Source organism: Dermochelys coriacea, chromosome 1 (genome assembly GCF_009764565.3).
Source record: "Dermochelys coriacea isolate rDerCor1 chromosome 1, rDerCor1.pri.v4, whole genome shotgun sequence".
In the NCBI taxonomy this organism is placed as follows: domain Eukaryota; kingdom Metazoa; phylum Chordata; order Testudines; family Dermochelyidae; genus Dermochelys; species Dermochelys coriacea.
In genome coordinates, this window is record NC_050068.2 from 101,378,613 (window position 1) to 101,396,623 (window position 18,011).

Sequence of the window (18,011 nt, forward strand, 5' to 3'; positions counted from 1 at the left end):
GCTCTAGGGGTGTGTCTGTGCGGATTTGTTCTTGTGCTTTTTCAGGGAGTTTCTTGAGCAAATGCTGTAGTTTCTTTCTGATGGCATTCACCTTTTACATATGCAAACAGAGATCATGTGAACAAGTCATCAGACAAGTCTTTAGCAAATCTTTTTTATTTATTTACTTGATTTATTTATTTTAAAAGAACTGAATAATGATGTTCTTTAACATGTCCTTTAATTATTGAACTGTGTCTCTGGACCACCGGAGACAGCAAATACAAAATGTATTTAATTAGCAAACAAACTGGTTTTACATCATGAAAGCAATTTATTTACAATAGCTTATTTAAATTCCACTATATCAGCAGAAGGTGTGTTGTACTTGAATGTTGTTGTTTCTGACCAAATTGACATATTTAAAATCAACTGTGGTAAGATTTTATTGATGAGAAATTAAGTGACCCATTTAGAATGTTCACCTGCCAATTAGATAGATGCCCTTTGTGTGCAACTGTTTGAAGCCATATGTTGTTCTTGATAGAATGGTTTATGAAAGATCATACATAGTCTAAAAGTGTAAAGAGGAAACTGGAACTTAACTGACTGTAATTTATGCTTAATGACTAATTTGGAATACAATGATTCAACTGCATCATAAATGAACAGTGCAATCAGTGATCTAGTCAGAAATCTTTTAAGACATTTAAAGGATTTGTAAAAACCTATTGGACCTTGTGTAAAGAGAAAGTAATTGAAATGACACACTTTGCTCATGGTTCATATGGATATCTTTGCCCTGAGAGACATTGCAAAAGACATGTAGTGTACAGATCTCCGCTGATATACACCATGCCATCTATTGATGGAAGAAGCAGTTGGATTGGTCCTTGAAGCTCTTGCAGTGCTAATCTACCAAGCAATGATATTCATGCTACTCATGAATATACATCCCATTGTCTTTAAACATTATCACAAGCTCTCGCTATCATTTTATTGAGATAATAATGGTTAGCAATTAAAATACTAAAAAAAAAAGATTTTCAAGCTATAAATATTGTTTATGTACTAGTAGTCTAATTCTGTAATCCCTTTTAAAAATAGCCATTCAGGACTATCAAAATAATGTACTCTGAAACTAAAGTTACATACATTTAAAATCTCTCTTCAAAATTAATTTAAACTTTTTCTAGCTTTTAGAAAAGAAGTCATGTTTATAATTGTGCAAAAGTGGCTTAAGGAGAATCTGTTAAGGATGTCAACTTTAAACTTTTTTGATGCAACTGTAGCTTTTTAAAAAAGTAGATTCGAAAAGATGAGTTTGAATGATAACTGATTTTGACACTGTTTCCTTAAATTCCTAGGCCATGGAAAGTGTGACTGTGGGAAATGCAAATGTGATGAAGGCTGGTATGGGGATGCTTGTCAGTACCCAACTACTTGCAACCTTACACGGAAGAAGAGCAATGAAATGTGTAAGAATTCTCAAGATATTATCTGTTCTAATGCAGGTAAGAGATTTTCCTTAATGGTTAATATTCTTCCTGTGTTACCTTGTATATCACGATGACATTTGACATGGTTTAATTAAAACTTCACAGAATATGGTTTTAAAGATTGATTAATATACTTAAAGAGACATGCTAAACTTCTGTGAAATTCTATTCGTCAGCATATGTGTGTGTAATGGAAGTCAGATAATACAATGAAAATAAGTCAGCAGGCTGAGGTTTTCATTTGAAATTGACATGGACTCCAACTGTTCTGAATGACTTCTTCATCCAGAAAAATCAGTGGGAAAAAATGTAACCTAAACTGTAGTATGCAGATTGCTAGACACGATATGCAATGCTTGTTTAAACTTTTTAGAAGGATTTATGTGAAAATATTTTTATGACTTTTAAATTACCTGTAAAATGTACTCAGAATGCTTTCTCTAGAATTCTGGCTCATCCATTACTATATTAAATTGATGAAGACTCCAGCTGTGCCATATGTTTTACTCATCAAAAGGATGTGATAACAACATTAACACTGAGAGGGGGCTTAGATTTTTTTGTTTTGGTCGGATGCAAAGGAGGCATTTGCAAACATCCTTTCTGGAAATTTATACAGAAGCTTTAACACTGATTATTAAATCTTACTATCCCAAAACATTTGCCATGTAATTTTGGTTAGGGAACCTCCAGCCAAAACCCTTGTACAAGCTGTTGTAACTCTTTTTATCCTTTGTTTAAGTTTTATGATTCATGCTAACCTCAGTGGGAATTACCAAGTAGATAAACAGGGGAAGATACAACTGTCTTGAAGGTCCAGCTGCACAGCCTTAAAATTTTGATGGACATTTGCAGGCAATCTGAACTGAAATCAGAGATTAACATTCACAAATCTCTATGTGAATCTGGCAATGGGAGTAGTTACCAAGTTCACACTTTTGCCCAACATTGCCAGTATTTTAATTTACATTTAAGCCCATACACGTATGTAGCTTTATACTTACAGGATAGTTCTCTTACTCATTTTGTCATCTTGGCACTAAACTAATGATTGATGACTAAGCATTGTCATTCCTTTGCTGGAGATAACATACACTGCAAAAAGAACAGGAGTACTTGTGGCACCTTAGAGACTAACAAATTTATTAGAGCATAAGCTTTCGTGGGCTACAGCCCGCTTCATCGGATTCATAGAATGGAACATACAGTAAGAAGATATATATATATATATACATACAGATAAATTGGAAGTTGCCATACAAACTGTGAGAGGCTAATTAGTTTAGATGAGCTATTATCAGCAGGAGAAAAAAACTTTTGTAGTGATAATCAAGATGGCCCATTTAGACAGTTGACAAGAAGGTGTGAGGACACTTAATTTAGGGAAATAGATTCAATATGTGTAATGACCCAGCCACTCCCAGTCTCTATTCAAACCCAAGTTAATGGTATCTAGTTTGCATATTAATTCAAGCTCAACAGTTTCTCATTGGAGTCTGTTTTGAAGTTTTTTTGTTGCAAAATTGCCACCCTTAAATCTTTTACTGAGTGGCCAGAGAGGTTGAAGTGTTCTCCTATTGGTTTTTGAATGTTATGATTCCTGATGTCAGATTTGTGTCCATTTATTTTTTTGCATCGAGACTGTCCGGTTTGGCCAATGTACATGGCAGAGGGGCATTGCTGGCACATGATGGCATATAGCACATAGATGTGCAGGTGAACGAGCCCCTGATGGCGTGGCTGATGTGATTAAGTCCTATGATGGTGTCACTTGAATAAATATGTGGACAGAGTTGGCAATGGGCTTTGTTGCAAGGATCGGTTCCTGGGTTAGTGGTTCTGTTGTGTGGTGTGTGGTTGCTGGAGACTGCGAAAAAAATAGACTGTAAAAGTACTAGGAATTATCTTAGTTGAATCTAATCCATTTTTGATATGATACTTGTTACTTGACTATAGGCAGGAGAGGAATTAAGGCAGGACTGGTTGGTGAAGACTCAATCAGCTGCTTTAGGGTAAGACTGAGAGCTCCATTATAAAAAGGAAGGCAGTTTGTGTGGAGGCAAAGTTCTCATTAAAGACTAGGTTTTCTTGTAACCAGAGCTGGACTCTCTCTCCTTTTGCTTTTCTGTTTATACAAAAAACTTTAGTTTCCTCCACCTCCTTCAAGTGGTGCACCTTAAAACATGACAGTAAAACCCAGATTTGTGGAATTCTCTTTGGGAAAGATATCTGGTTACTGGACCTAGGTTTGTTCTATAGAGTCAGTTTATATTTTGTCATGTTTTGGAATTCTCTTCAATGCAGTAGTGAAACACTCTCTGACAGCTTGTCAGATACTGAGATACTGATGGGCAAAGGGAAGTGTTGAACAATAGAGGGTCATTATCAAGTCTTACACCAGAAATGAGCCATGATCTAATGTGTCTCAGAGAGAGAGAGAGAGAGAGAGAGAGAGAGAGAGAGAGACTACATAAACAAAGGTTTCAGAGTAGCAGCCGTGTTAGTCTGTATTCACAAAAGAAAAGGAGTACTTATGGCACCTTAGAGACTAACAAATTTATTTGAGCATAAGCTTTTGTGAGCTACAGCTCACTTCATCGGATGCATTCAGTGGAAAATACAGTGGGGAGATTTATATACACACACAGAGAACATGAAACAATGCATTATCTGTCTGGCGTTTAATTTGTGAGAACTGATTGTGTGTAACAGACAGAACAAAGTGAATTACCAAGCAAAACACTAAAGAAACTAAATGCAGGTAAATCTCACCCTCAGAGATGTTCCAATAAGATTATTTTACAGACTAGACTTCCTCCTAGTCTGGGTCCAGCAATCACTCACACCTCTGTAGTTATTGTCCTTTGTTCCAGTTTTTTTCAGGCATCTCTTTGGAGTGGAGGTCTTCAGCTGGCTCAAGAGATAGCCTCTCTGCCCCAAAGAGACAATTTTTGCACTATTTGTCAAACTGTATTGCTGTGTCAGCTTACGAATAACATACATGTTAATAAATCTGTCCACTTTCAATGGAACTATGTCCTGCTTTATGAGACCCATCACAAACAGGGGAAATGTGTCTCTAGAAGTCTATTCTGTATGGAGGAAGACATAGTCTGGGTATATGAAGCTATCATCATGAATGTAACCATCAGTCCTTCAAATGCATTAACTAATCCAGAGTTTGAAGATTGCCAGTCAATATCTGAAGGGGGGAAATGAGCCCTTTGTATACACGTGGCAATGAAATAGTGAAAAATAGTGTTGGGCATTTGACCAGTTCAGAAATAATTGGCCAATTGACCAGTCAAATATAGGCCAAATGTTGTCAGAAAATGTAAAAAATAGTAAAATATTTTGAAGCACTAATTTATTAGAACAATAACATCAGTTAAAAAAAGACTTTATGGTCTCCACTAGGCTTAGGTTTAGATACTTATGCGTAATTACAAAAACTAAGTTGCTTAAGTAAGTTATTTTAACTCAGAAAAATGCAAAACAATGAAATTAAGATCTAAAAAATGAAAGAATGGCACCATGATGCCATCAAAAGATAGATTGCCACCTACATCAGGGAATTCTTGCTGCAATATTTTACAATATTTGACCATGACCACATAATAGGCAATCAGTTATGACTAGTCATTTGACATTATTTGAACTGTCAATTGACCGGTTTGCCAAGCCTAGTGAAAACTACATTAATGGGTCAAGGAACCTTCCCTCGTAACCAAGGAATACTAAAGAAAAGTTTAAGATCAGTGAGTGAGGGATGAATCCTTCAGTCTTATGTCAAATATCCCTGGAATGTACATCCTTGCAGAAAAAGCTCACAGTTCTATTAGACATTTCTAATTACATATTGGTAAAGTACTTACTGTTTGTTTCACATTTTCACTGCAATTAGCTAGTCAGTTGGCAAATTAAAAGTATCGCTGTGATAATTACTATCTAAAGTTGAGTCCTCTTCCCTGACATCTGAGCATGAATTGTTACTGCAGGTGGTGCTCCCCCAAAATTAGTTCAGACTGATTTCTTGGGGTTTTCTCCATCTCACTACACTGGGACCACATTCTCCAAATTATGATTGTGTAGGGGATATTAGGATGTTGTAGGACTCTCTAAATATACTGAGGGAATTCTTCCAATGTTATTTCTAGGATCTCAATTGTCATGTCATGCTTGTCTGTTGCCATATGGCCACTGAGCTGGACAAAGTCAGATTCCATGAGAAACTGGCAGTGTAGAATTCGATGTTCTTCCTTCATGAGAGAAAGAGAATGTCTTCCATTGTTGCATTCATGTTTGTGGATTTCATGTTTGTGGATTTCATGATGTCTCTGGGGTAGCTGTTGACAGACAGCCCTGGAGGTGAATTTTACAGGGCTTTAGAGAAGTATGATATTTCTTGTTATGGTTCTTTATTCTTTGTAGAATTAGACAGTTAAAAAAATTGATTTACACTTTAGATGGACTCCCCTGACCCCCTGGGTTATCTTAAGTTTTCAGTGAGCTCAACAATAAGGCATATAAAACCATTGCTGGATTAATTAAAACGGGCAACAACTATTCTTTCTATGAACTATAATCACAAGAGTGTTTTTCTGAATGTTACAGGCATATGTCAATGTGGCAGATGCAAGTGTGAGAATTTGGAAGGAAATGGACTGATTTATGGTAAATTTTGTGAGTGTGATGACCGAGAATGCATAGATGATGAAACAGGAGAGATCTGTACAGGTAAGTGCATTAGTAAATAAGTACAATAAGAAGATCAATCAAAGCTGGTTGAGACATGCAATAGAGTAATACAGTATTTCAGATTTTTACTTATTGGAATTATAAAATGACTTTATTGCATGCATGCATTGAGAGACAAAGAGATAAATAGCCTGAATACCACTGTGAATGGTGAGTAGAAATTTCAGATGAGCAAGTAGCCTCAACAATAAACTGTGGAACATAGTAGCCCTGAGCCACTGTCTCCTTTTGTGAAGAGAAGCAGGAGCCAGCGTGCATAGCACCACAAAGCTGCTAATTTTCTAACAAGTGAGGTACATGGAAGTGGATCTGTACAAGGATGGAAGAAAGAGGGAGAGACTGAGCTGATACATTAAAAATAGAGAAGTACAGTATTGAGATAAGTAGGATTAGAAAGGAGTAACACACACCCACATACACAAGGGGACCAGATTCATCCCCATAATACTGCAATTTTATGTCAGGGAGAGTGTGTAAAATATGTATTACTATCTGTATTTATCCATGTGTGTATAAAGACCAAAATAATTTCTATTTGTTTAATTCTCCATGCTGCTCTTGGGAGAGAAAAGAACTTTAGTTGTACAGAATAAGTTGTTTTTTAAAATGATGATAGTAATATGACTCTCTAAAGAAGCCTTATCCTGGGAATGCTGGCCAAATTTATCAAATAATTGGTCAAAGTAAAAGCTGGGGAGGGATATATTTCAGTGATTCAATATATATTTTATTTTACCAAGTGTGAAGAGAAAATGCCACACTTTATTACAGTTGATAACATTTTACATTTTACAGAACCCCATTAAACTCTCCTGTTGCATTTTTCTGGGTATCCTTTTTCATCAGTGTGGTGTCTCATGATAAAGCTTTTTCCTATTCCCTACCCTTGTTTCATTCAGTGATGCCATAATCCAACGGGGAACTAGATTTATCTCTGTAAAACTCCAATTTTATGTTAAGGAGCATGTTGAATTCAAGAGTTACCAGAGAAAGGCACTGGTGAACCATGTCCTTAGTGTTTGTGACTTCCAAATTCATCACTATGGAAATTGGTTACATTGTACTAGGACCCAGACACCTCAGTCAGGATCAGGACCCAATTAAAGTTGATATTGCAAACAGTAAAATAGGAATACTATCTTGGAGACCTTGCAAACTAAGGCTCTTATCCTTCAAACTTATGTATGAGCTTAACTTTAAGCACATGAATAGTTGTGCTAGGGGTATCGATAGAGCTACTCCTCATGTTTCTAAAAGCTACGCATATGCATATGCATTTGCAAGGCTGGATCCCAAATAGAGAAAACAGATGTGTTGGCATCCTTTTATCTGTGAGAGATGGTGGGAATTGCAGCCTATGATGTAGATGGTTTGCAATATCTCATGTGACTGAATAGGCCAAGCTGAGATTTGCATGATCTTTGGTAGTTATTGCAAGTGTATGTATCTTTGTTGGGAGCTGCTTGCTTCCAACAGGCTCTTTTCTCCTCAAGCTGTAGGAGCCACCTCCTGTCATGGACTTTGATACCCTGATGGAGACGATGGCACCACTTGTTATGATCACTTGCCAAAATTTTGCATTGGTCAGGATCAATTCCAAATTCTTTCATATCTCACTTGCATGTATTTTTATAGTGAAGTTTGGGATGTCCTATTGTTCTTGTTTCCTCTGTTAGCTTCCCATATAGCATGTCCTTGGGTATGCATCCATCTTCCAACCTACTCAGATGGCCCAACCAGTGCAGTCATCTTTGCTTGAGCAGGGCTGTCACAGTTGGTGAATTTGCCCTTTGAAGAACCTCTGTGTTGGTGACTTTATCTTGCCATTTGGTGTTGAGTGTGTGGCGTAAACAACATAGATGGAAACTGTTCAATTTTTTCTCCTGATGAGCATAAGTTGTTCATGTTTCCCCACCATACATGAGAGTGCTGAGGATGCAAGCTTGGTACACTAGCAGTTTGGTCTTGATGGTAAGCTTTGAGTTGTTCCATGCTCTTTTAGCTAATCCGCTAAAAGTGGTGGCAGCCTTTCCAGTGCAAACATTTAGTTCTTCATCCAGTTACAGTTTGGTGATCACTGTAGAACCTAAATAGCTCAACTTTTGAACTACTTCTAGGTGATTTGCATTTAAGATAATTGAAGGATCTTGTGGAACCCCGTATCCTAATACAACCGTTTTCTTAATGCTGATGGTGAGAGCAAATGCCTGACAGGTACTTGAAAGGTGGTCCATGAGTTCTTGTAGTAGATCTTCATTGTGAGCTAGGAGGGCAGTATCATCAGCGAATAGAAGTTCCCTGATTAGCACCTTTTGACTTTGGTCTTTGACTTAAGTTGGGACAGATTGAAGTTTCCCATCTGATCTTGTGTGGAGATACACTCCATCTTTCATATCCTTAAATGCACAGTTCAAGAGTACTGAGAAGAAGATTCCAAAGAATGTAGGGGCAAGAACACATCCTTGCTTCACTCCGCTTTTCATCTCAAAGCTGTCTGAAGTGGACTTGTCAAACTGGACAGTTGCTCTCATACTGTTGTGGAATGAATGTATAAAACTGAACAGGGTTGATGGACATCCTATCTTTTCTAGTATTGCAAATAGACCTGCTCTGCTGACTGTGTTGAATGCTTTGGTTACGACCACAAGGTGATGTACAATGATCAGTTTTGCTCTCTGCACTTTTCTTGAAGTTGATGCAGAGAAAATATCATGTCTATAGTTGATCTTCTAGCCCTGAATCTGCACTGTGATTCAGGGTAGACATGATTCGCCAGCTGTTGTAGGCACACTAAATGACTTTTGCAAAAGCTTTTCCTGCTACACTTAGTAGTGAGATACCCTGTAGTTGTTGCAGTCACCCTTTTCACCTGTATTTTATACAAAGTGATGATGTTTGCATCACAAATCTCTTGTGGTACCTGACCCTCTTTCCAGCATTTAAGTAGCAGCTGATGAAGATATGGTAATAGGCTGTCTTTCCTGCACTTGAGGATTTCCTCTGGGATGCCATCTTTTCCAGGAGCCTTGTCACTTGATAGCAAATCAATGTCCTTGCCTAGCTCTTCTACAGTGGGCTCCACATCTAGCTCTGGCATGACCTGTAGAATTGGCATTTGGTCCAGTGATTCACCGGTGATGGGGTTTTTTTGTGCTTATAGCTCTGTGTTCAACCCAATAGGACAACTGCTTGCTTTTATCTGTAATGATTTCACCGCTGTACGATTTGAGAGCAGCAACCTTGTTGACAGTGGGATCTAGAGCTTTCTTCTGGCCATCATACATGACTTTGACGTTTCCTGTGTCTGAGGCTGTATGTATGTCTTCACAGACCTTGATCCAGTAATGATTTGCACAGTATCTGCTTGCTCACTGCATCTCAGTTTTTGTATGTCGAAGTTTCACTTTGGTGCTCTCTGTTGACTTCTTGTTGTGTTCCAGATAGGCTGTGTTCTTAATATTGATGAGAGGTAATAGTTCCACTTCATTTTCTTCAAACCAATTCTTTTTTGATGGTCTCTTTCCCCCCAATGTAGCCAAAGCTGTTTCATGGATTGTTGTTCTTAAATCCTCCCAAAATTCCTCTGCCTTCTCTGGTTATGACTTCCCATACACGCTAAGTTCAAAAGCCTGCACAAACTCCTGGCATTTCCTCTGTTTTTTGGTATTAACAGCATTGATTTTGGGCTTGCTCCTAGGTTTTGCTCTATGTAGTTTCTTGGCTGTAATCTTGACTTTGCTAATAATGAAGAAGTGTTCAGTGTCACAATCAGTGCTGTGAACATGTGAATGTTCTGTACTAAGGGTAGGTCTTTCCTCCTGACGATAACAAGGTCTAATTGGTGCCAGTGGCATGATTGTGGTGATTCCAGTGATGTGGAATCGTTCCATGAGCCCTCTTTAGTCAAAGATAGAGATGGTCAAAAAATGTATAACATGTGGTGATCTTTTCCTGTAAAATATGAATTGGTAGTGCAATTTGGTTTTGGGCGCAGAATTCAAGAAGTCATTGGCCATTCTCATTCATCTTGCCAATGCCAAAATGTTCTAGGCAATCTGGCCATGAGTTATTGTCTGCACCAACTCTTACATTAAAGTCACCAAGGAGGAAAAGTTGCTCAGTTGATGGTATTCTTCTGACGATTTGATACAAAGAGTTGTAAAATGTATCCTTCTCCTCAGGGCTAGATTTGAGTGTTGGTGCATAGACACTAATGATGTTCACAGAGCCGATGGTTGTCTGAAGTCTAAGTGAAATGATATGCTCTGACTTATCAATGGGTGTTTCTAGGAGCTTTACCCACTTGTTTCTCAAAGCTAAACTGACACCGTGCAGAGGATTTTCTTTGCTGATTTTACCTTGACAAAAGAAGGTGTAATTGGCCTTTTGGACAGAACCAGCATCTGCAAGTCTTGTTTCCTGAAGTGCTGCAATGTCAACATTGAGTTTGTTCAGCTCACAGTCTACCAAAGCTGACTTCCTTATGCTGCTTGTGTATTATAGGTCGTCATTGTCTGTCAATTTTGGACACATGGTCCAGACATTCCAGCTACCAAGCCAGAAAGTTCTTGGTTTCTTATTTTTGTCAGGTACAAGGTTTCTATCTGTCATTCAACTTTTGGTCTAGCCTCACACACTCCATGAGGAAGGCAGACTGTCGCGGGTCAGCATGTAACTGTCCGCGGGCAGCCCGGCTTTGTGGCGGGTGGTGGCTGACTAATGGAATGCAGTGATTGCTCCCACCATTGTCACTTCTGCTCCAAGATGCATGTTGTCCCAAAGGATACAGTATCCTCTTCAGGACACAGCCCTCCGGCTATGTCACACTCTGTTCTCTCCCCTTTCCAGGGAAATGGCAGTCCACTGTTCAGCCACTTCCTCGATGGTGAGTGGGGGTGGGGGGGGGGAACCCAGCCCAGGGACTGTGTAGATGGCAGCCACATGCTGCACCCCCTACAACCCCACAGTCTACTTCCCTGGACCACTTCCCCGCAGCCCCAGCACCTTCTCCACCCTTGTCTCAGGGCCCTAGCATGTCAGCAATCAGCCAGGAGCTCATTCTCACTCCCCTGATCCTGCCCAGCACTGTTCTGTCCAAGATGCTAACTGCCCTCTGCCTGCAAGGCAGCCAGTCCTCCTCCCTCCCTGAGCTCCAGGGAGTGACTGCCCTGCTCTGCCCTGCAGCTCTTCTTATATGGGCCTGCCTGGTCCTGATTGGCTGCTCCTCGTAGCCCTCTCCAATTGGCTTTCTCCCTAGGGTCCTCTCCCATTGGCTTGTGCAGATTGTGCAGCCTCCCTAGGGTTCTATTAACCCTTTATGGGCTAGTGTGGGGCAGACGCCCCATCACAGGTGCATTAGCCATAGGGATTTCATATTCAGTTTCAGCAAACATACGGTCTGATTTTTAACATGGACCATATGAGAGCTAACTAAACTCTGATCCTGCAATTTGTTGTTGTGTCCTCATAGAACAGCATTGTCTTCAGTCAGGAACCATAGATCCACTCCAAGATAACTGTAGATTAAATTATGTAGTTCACACTAGTTCTGGGTATCTATGAGCATGAGGGAGAAAAGAAGAGGTCAAAGGTGGTTGTTATCCTTCTTGACCAAAGATGATGCTGACAATGGTTTTACGTCTTGTGAGCATAGTTGTGGCTAAAAAGACCACTGCGCGAGTGGCAGTCCTTTCCAAATAAAGTGCTTCGGTAGTTTGATGCCAAGGAAGGGATTACAAATTATGCCTGCCAAGTCTGCTACTGTTTATGTCTCAGCCTCTGTGCCTCAACAGTCATAAGACAGTTAATAAAACTTTGCCCTGTCATCAGAACACAAGTGTGACTTGTTTTCAATGGTGATGGTTTGTGTTGCGCCATCCACACTCGCTCGCCTATTCATCTGTGCTCTAGTGGCACACAGTCACAAGATGATTGGCAGGAGATGCAGTCTGTAGCCAATGATGTGGAATCGTTCCATGAGCCCTCTTTAGTCAAAGATAGAGATGGTCAAAAAATGTATAACAATTTAGTTCACAAATTTAGCCTCCTTTCTACCAGTGTGAAGTGTCTGCAAAAAATTGCCTAGTTCTCAAATGTATTTAGTTTTAGAAATTATTCACAAATTTGTCTGGAAATAATTCTTGATCTGCTTTCATGAACAATTCATTGTGAATATTTGAAATGCAAAATTTGCTCTGGTTTGGTTAGTTACATAAGTCACACAGAACTGTTTCTTTTCCCTTATTGGTTGACAGCTGTGGAAATGTCATGTTTGACTGTAAAATTTACATTTCACAATTCAAAATTTGCACTGTTGATAGTAAATGAACATGAGATATTTGAGGACAGCAGCTGATCCAGTTCTTGCAAAGACTGCTGGGGCTGTTGAGCCTGACACTCAGAGTAAAGTGAGAAAGGACTTGATCCTGCAAGGTCCTGGCTCTGCTCACTAAAGCACTTAACTATGTACTTAACTTTAAGCCCATGAAGAATCCCACATGCTTTAACTATAAAAAAAAATGGGTAGTCCCATTGAAGTCACTGCACTAGTCACCTGCTGAAAATTAGGTGCTTTAGTGGATTAGGTCAGAGGGCTTAAGTAGAGTTTGTAGGATTAAGCCCTAAATGACCAAAGGCATGACCTGTTCAGGATTTTGAAGATGGGGAGGGATGTTAGGTGAATTTGTTAAAGGTTTGTTTTGATTCATGGAAGGGATTGATCTTCCAGCTAGTTCTTAATTTTTAAGAGTGTTGTCTATTGTCTATGTCGATAATTTCCCTGTTTAAAATAGATATAAACAAAAGCCATAGTCCTGCAAGCTGCTCAGCAAAGGTGGAGCCCTCCACTGACACAGAACCCCATGGAGTGAATCTTGCAAGGGGCCGAGCTCCCTCAATTCCTGTTGTTTAGAAGTTGCAAGTGCAGTGTACCCTGAAGTTCATGACTGAGAGATTGAGCCACAGTAGTGTATTTAAAGTTGCTCTTAACTTTTTCTGTTACATTCATGATCTACTAAATTTACCCATCCATACTCAAGAATTAAGTTTAATGACTGTTTAAAGAATAAGTTTAAATTTAATTTTATTATTATTTATTGATTTATGTATTGCAAATGAAGAACATTTGTAAAATAGGTTTATGGAGGTATATCAATTAAACATAATTAATTGCTTTTGTAGAAATCTTATTTTATTCAGAAATAAAATCTGTCAGTTGCTTTAGTTGTGATCATAACATTGCAAGGATGAAGAGGAAAATTAGTAAAACTGGTTAGATTGTTAATGCTCTTTTAAAAACTTGTCTTTTTCTCACTGTATAAAATTTGCTTTGGGTTAAGGCCATGGAAAGTGTTACTGTGGAAACTGTTACTGTGAGGCTGGTTGGCATGGAGATAAATGTGAATTCCAGTGTGACATCACCCCATGGGAGATCAAGAAAAGATGCACATCTCCAGATGGCAAAATCTGCAGCAATAGAGGTGTGTCATTCACATATTTTATATGTGCATTTATTCTGCACTAGGACAACGGTCATAATTTTTGGAACTAGTTTTTGGCTTTGCTCTCCTTTCACTTCTGGACATGAATCTTAAAATTTGGCATCTGTGTGTATGTTTGTACACATAAACATATACTTATGTGTGCGTGTATATGTTTGTGTATATGCATACACATATTTCCTATTATATACATATATGTTTGAATATGTCTATGTAAAATATGTATTTATAAGATGAAATTGACCCAAGAATGGGAAGCCCTTTTCACCTCTTGCTCCTACAATGGGTAATGGGCAGATAATTCATCTTGAGTTCCCAAAACCCCTGAATATGGGCTATGAAAGAACAGTGGTCATTATTTCATCTCAGAACCTGGAACGGCAACCAAAGAGGGCCTGCTAATGGCCTTGGAAGATCAATTTTTTTTAACTACATATAGTTCTTTGCACAAAGTCCAATCACTTGAATTTCATCCATAATTTCCATTTAATTTTGCCAATTTGGGAAGAAATAATGAAAAAAATGAGATTTGTATTCACCAGCTGCTATACTTGGCTTCAGTGAACAAATAGTTCAAAGTGAGAATGATATTCCTTTGGCCGCAGTCCAGAACTATTACAGAAGAGCAAAAGTGCAAGTCTCATAGATACTTTTCTTAAATATATCTCTACTGACAAAACCTAAAGCACTTAACTATGTACTGCTATAGTATGAGCACCTAATTATCCTGAAAGCATTTAGAAAACTCTCTCATCTTAATTATGGGGAAATTGAAAGCTTGGCTCAAATATAGAAATAATGTAGGCTCATTTAATGTTTGGACTTTAACTATAAAAAAACTTGTGTAATACAGGAAACAATAAATATAGAAACATTATGTATCAAATTAGATGTTTTATTTCCACTGTAATAGTGATATCTTACCAAAGGGAATGTTAAGATGTCTTACCTAGCAAGCATTTCTTTATCGTTATACTGGAGCAGTGCAAATGAGTGTAACTGGTACCCTTAATAGCTGCAAACTTCTGCAGGATGCACAAGCGAACTACCTGCCCAATACTATTTCCAGAATTCTTTTTAACTTTCATGTATTTATGATTTTGTCCACATGAAACTTCAGGATGTCTTGACTTTATAAAGCTATTTCCACTCACTTTATTAATGGGTTTTTGATCAGTGTTCCCAGTTTACATATTTTGATATATACTAAATATCTAGGGCAGCTGATGAAAAGTCACTCTAAAAATTTACTGTTTGGGGATTACACCATCATTACATAATTTTTCCACTCTAAGAGGTTAACATTCTCTTCACTGAATGAACGGTAAAAGTGTCCATAATATTGATTCATCCAGCCCAGTTCTCTTCAAATACATCATATTATTGTAGTGGAGGGTGCTGGTGGCTGCCAGCAAACTTGACTTTGAACAGTAAGCAATCACAGACCTTGCTGAAACTGATGGATGTGCTAGATGACCTTCATTCAGACTAAATGGAAGAAGCAATTAAGCTCCTTTATGAAGTAAGATAGCTGGAGACAATGGAAGCAACTGCATACATTTTTAACTAATGAACATTGGAAATGGTGACCCTGTGCTCACAAAGCTTTTGTGAAGGCAAAATAGCAAGCTTCAGTTTCACACTGATTCTTATTCATGCCCATTGGTAGGCCCATTTCTGCTCTGTTTTTTTTCTTAGGCACGTGTATATGTGGTGAATGCACATGCCATGATGTGGACCCAACTGGTGACTGGGGAGATATTCATGGAGATACCTGTGAGTGTGATGAAAGAAACTGCAAGGCAGTGTATGACAGATATTCTGATGACTTCTGTTCAGGTAAGGGGCATATGTAAATGTAAACAAGATGTCTGAATTTAATTTTGGAAGAAGGAATGTCCAGTTGGCTTCCTCTTACCCCTCATTCTGTTTCTTTAGTGTAATTTTTGCTCAGCTGACACTAGGGCTCAGACTCTAATTATTTTATCGGAAGTAGGTAATTTTTTTTAAATAAAAAACCATGCTATTTTGTGAAACATTTACATGAAATGAAATGAAAAATCTTTCATCTTTATTTTTTCCACAAAACATACTTTTTGACCAACTTGTTTAAATATGAACTTACTAACTGTAAGCACCCATTTGCATTATGCTAAGTACATCATGTTCAACATAGCACAAACTGAACAATTTGAAGAATGACTGAAGCTGTTAATTGTGGATATACTCTACCACACAAATTGAAACTTGCAAATGAAGAGACGGGGGGAAAATAAAGGAAAAACTAAAAGAATCCACATTTGTTATAAATGCAATGTGGTTGGTAGAACATAAAAAGTGGTATGGTAGTGACTATAGCATCAATACAGGAAATATGTGTTCTTATTAAATGCTGTTGATTCTACCCCTGAACTGTACCTTGCTGCCCCTCAAAATATTGGATCCAAGATACTCATGATGCCATTCAAGAATGCAGGGTATAACAAGAAGATCTTTGTTATTTGCTAAGATAAGAAAATAAAATGGGAAAAGATGAGAACATTTCTAAGGAGCAGTCATCTAGAACTTCAGCTGTATGGGTGCTCAGCACATTATTTTAGTCGTTGTTGAGAAAGATTAACACCTAACACAATCCTAGCTCATTTCTGGAGATTCAAAAATTCTTCCTCAGCTACCAACATCCTCATGGTATGTTGAGTGAAAAAGAACTGATGCCCCAGCTTCCCAGTGACACTTGGTGGAACTTTGAGGAAGATGATGCCTCTTCATTTTTATCCAACTACCATAAATACAATGAAATTAGCACTAAGCATGAAGAGGACTTTGACTAAAACATTGCATGCATTTTGTGCACCAAGGCACTCTACAGAAGCACACATCTTGCAAAAGCAACTGAATGCATCTTCAAAGGGACTTGACAGATTACAGTCTGACACTAATACTGCAGTGTTCTCTGGAAATCTGATTTGACCTAATTAAGAAAAAAATTTGGAACCACACAAGAACAAAATAATTTTTAAAAATAGCTTCTGAAAAGTTTATAGTCCCACTTCCCAGCATGCTTGATCCCAAATCAAAAGATCATAGAAGGAGCCTAGAACAGTAAGAAGAGGCTGAAACTGAGATGGTGAAATGTAACCCTCAGGTCGTTTCTTCTCTACTAATGATAAATATGAAGATCCAGGTTTTTTAACCACAACTATGTTTGAAAAAGAATGTTGGGACTAGAACTGGTCAGAAAAGTAGAAAAAAAATCTGTATTTCTGAAAATGTTTTATGACTTTTTTCTTCCCACTTTTTTGGTTGAAATTTTGATCAGCTCTAAGTGTTTAACACGTAAACAGAAAACAAGACAATTGAATTCAGGATATTGTCCATTTTTAAGACTTACTACTATCAGCATCAGTTGAGTTTTACCATAGTGGGATTGATTTGATTGAAACTTTGTTATATTCCACTTGTAGAAAAAGCAAATGATTTGTAAAAGTGTATCAGTAGCTAAGGGTAAATACAAAAGAGGGTTATGCCTAACTAGATTACAGACTTTGCATTTGTGTTCTTATATTCAAGGCCTTGTTTACACAAATTGTGCAAACCACTAGCTTAGACACAGTGCACCAATGTAAACTGACTTTCAGTAGTGTAACTTAATCCAGTTCAAACGAAGGTACTTTGCATCTGTGTACGTCATTGCCAAAACCCATAATGTGGGAAAGCACTTAAAACATTCAAGCTGTTAATTTTGGACAATATATTTACTGTTTTATGTCTGCAGAAAAACAGTGCTTACAAAGTGAATCACAAAGCATATGTGCTATGTTTCATTTCAAAATGTTACTTTTTTAGGTTTTAACAAGTTTTTTTTTTCAGTGTTTCAGTACAAAATCCACTGGGGTTTGCTTAGATTGGGGAAAATCCAGGCAAAATGGCAAACCTGATAGGAAATAAAGGGAGCTGAGCTGGTTCAAAAGTTTCTCATGTTGTTCTGCCTGCCTAATTGATAGAGGCAGGAAACCTTTCCGGTCCAGATTAGTGGACTGGAATCATAGAAACCCTGTTGCAGATAAGAATTTTACTGTGACAGAATGAAATGCCAACAGTCATTTCAAAGACTTTTTACCATGGGAATTGGGAGCCCTGCTGCTAAGGCTTATCATCACAGAAGGGTAGCTCCCTTTAGAGATTTCACATTGCCTGGGGGTGATTAGCAATTTACAGTACTTTAAGTTGTCAACTGGATGTCCTCTTTTAAAGAGTTTAATGCTGTTTGTATCTA

General features: G+C 38.1%; 1 protein-coding gene across 1 annotated transcript in view; it reads left to right on the forward strand.

Moving 5' to 3' along the window:
- ITGBL1 (integrin subunit beta like 1) overlaps positions 1–18,011 on the forward strand; it is a 246,213-nt gene that overhangs the window by 117,949 nt on the left and 110,253 nt on the right. Inside the window, 4 exon segments of the mRNA XM_038373930.2 lie at positions 1,347–1,493; positions 6,093–6,215; positions 13,574–13,714; positions 15,434–15,574. Of these exon segments, the coding sequence (XP_038229858.2) occupies positions 1,347–1,493; positions 6,093–6,215; positions 13,574–13,714; positions 15,434–15,574 (552 nt within the window).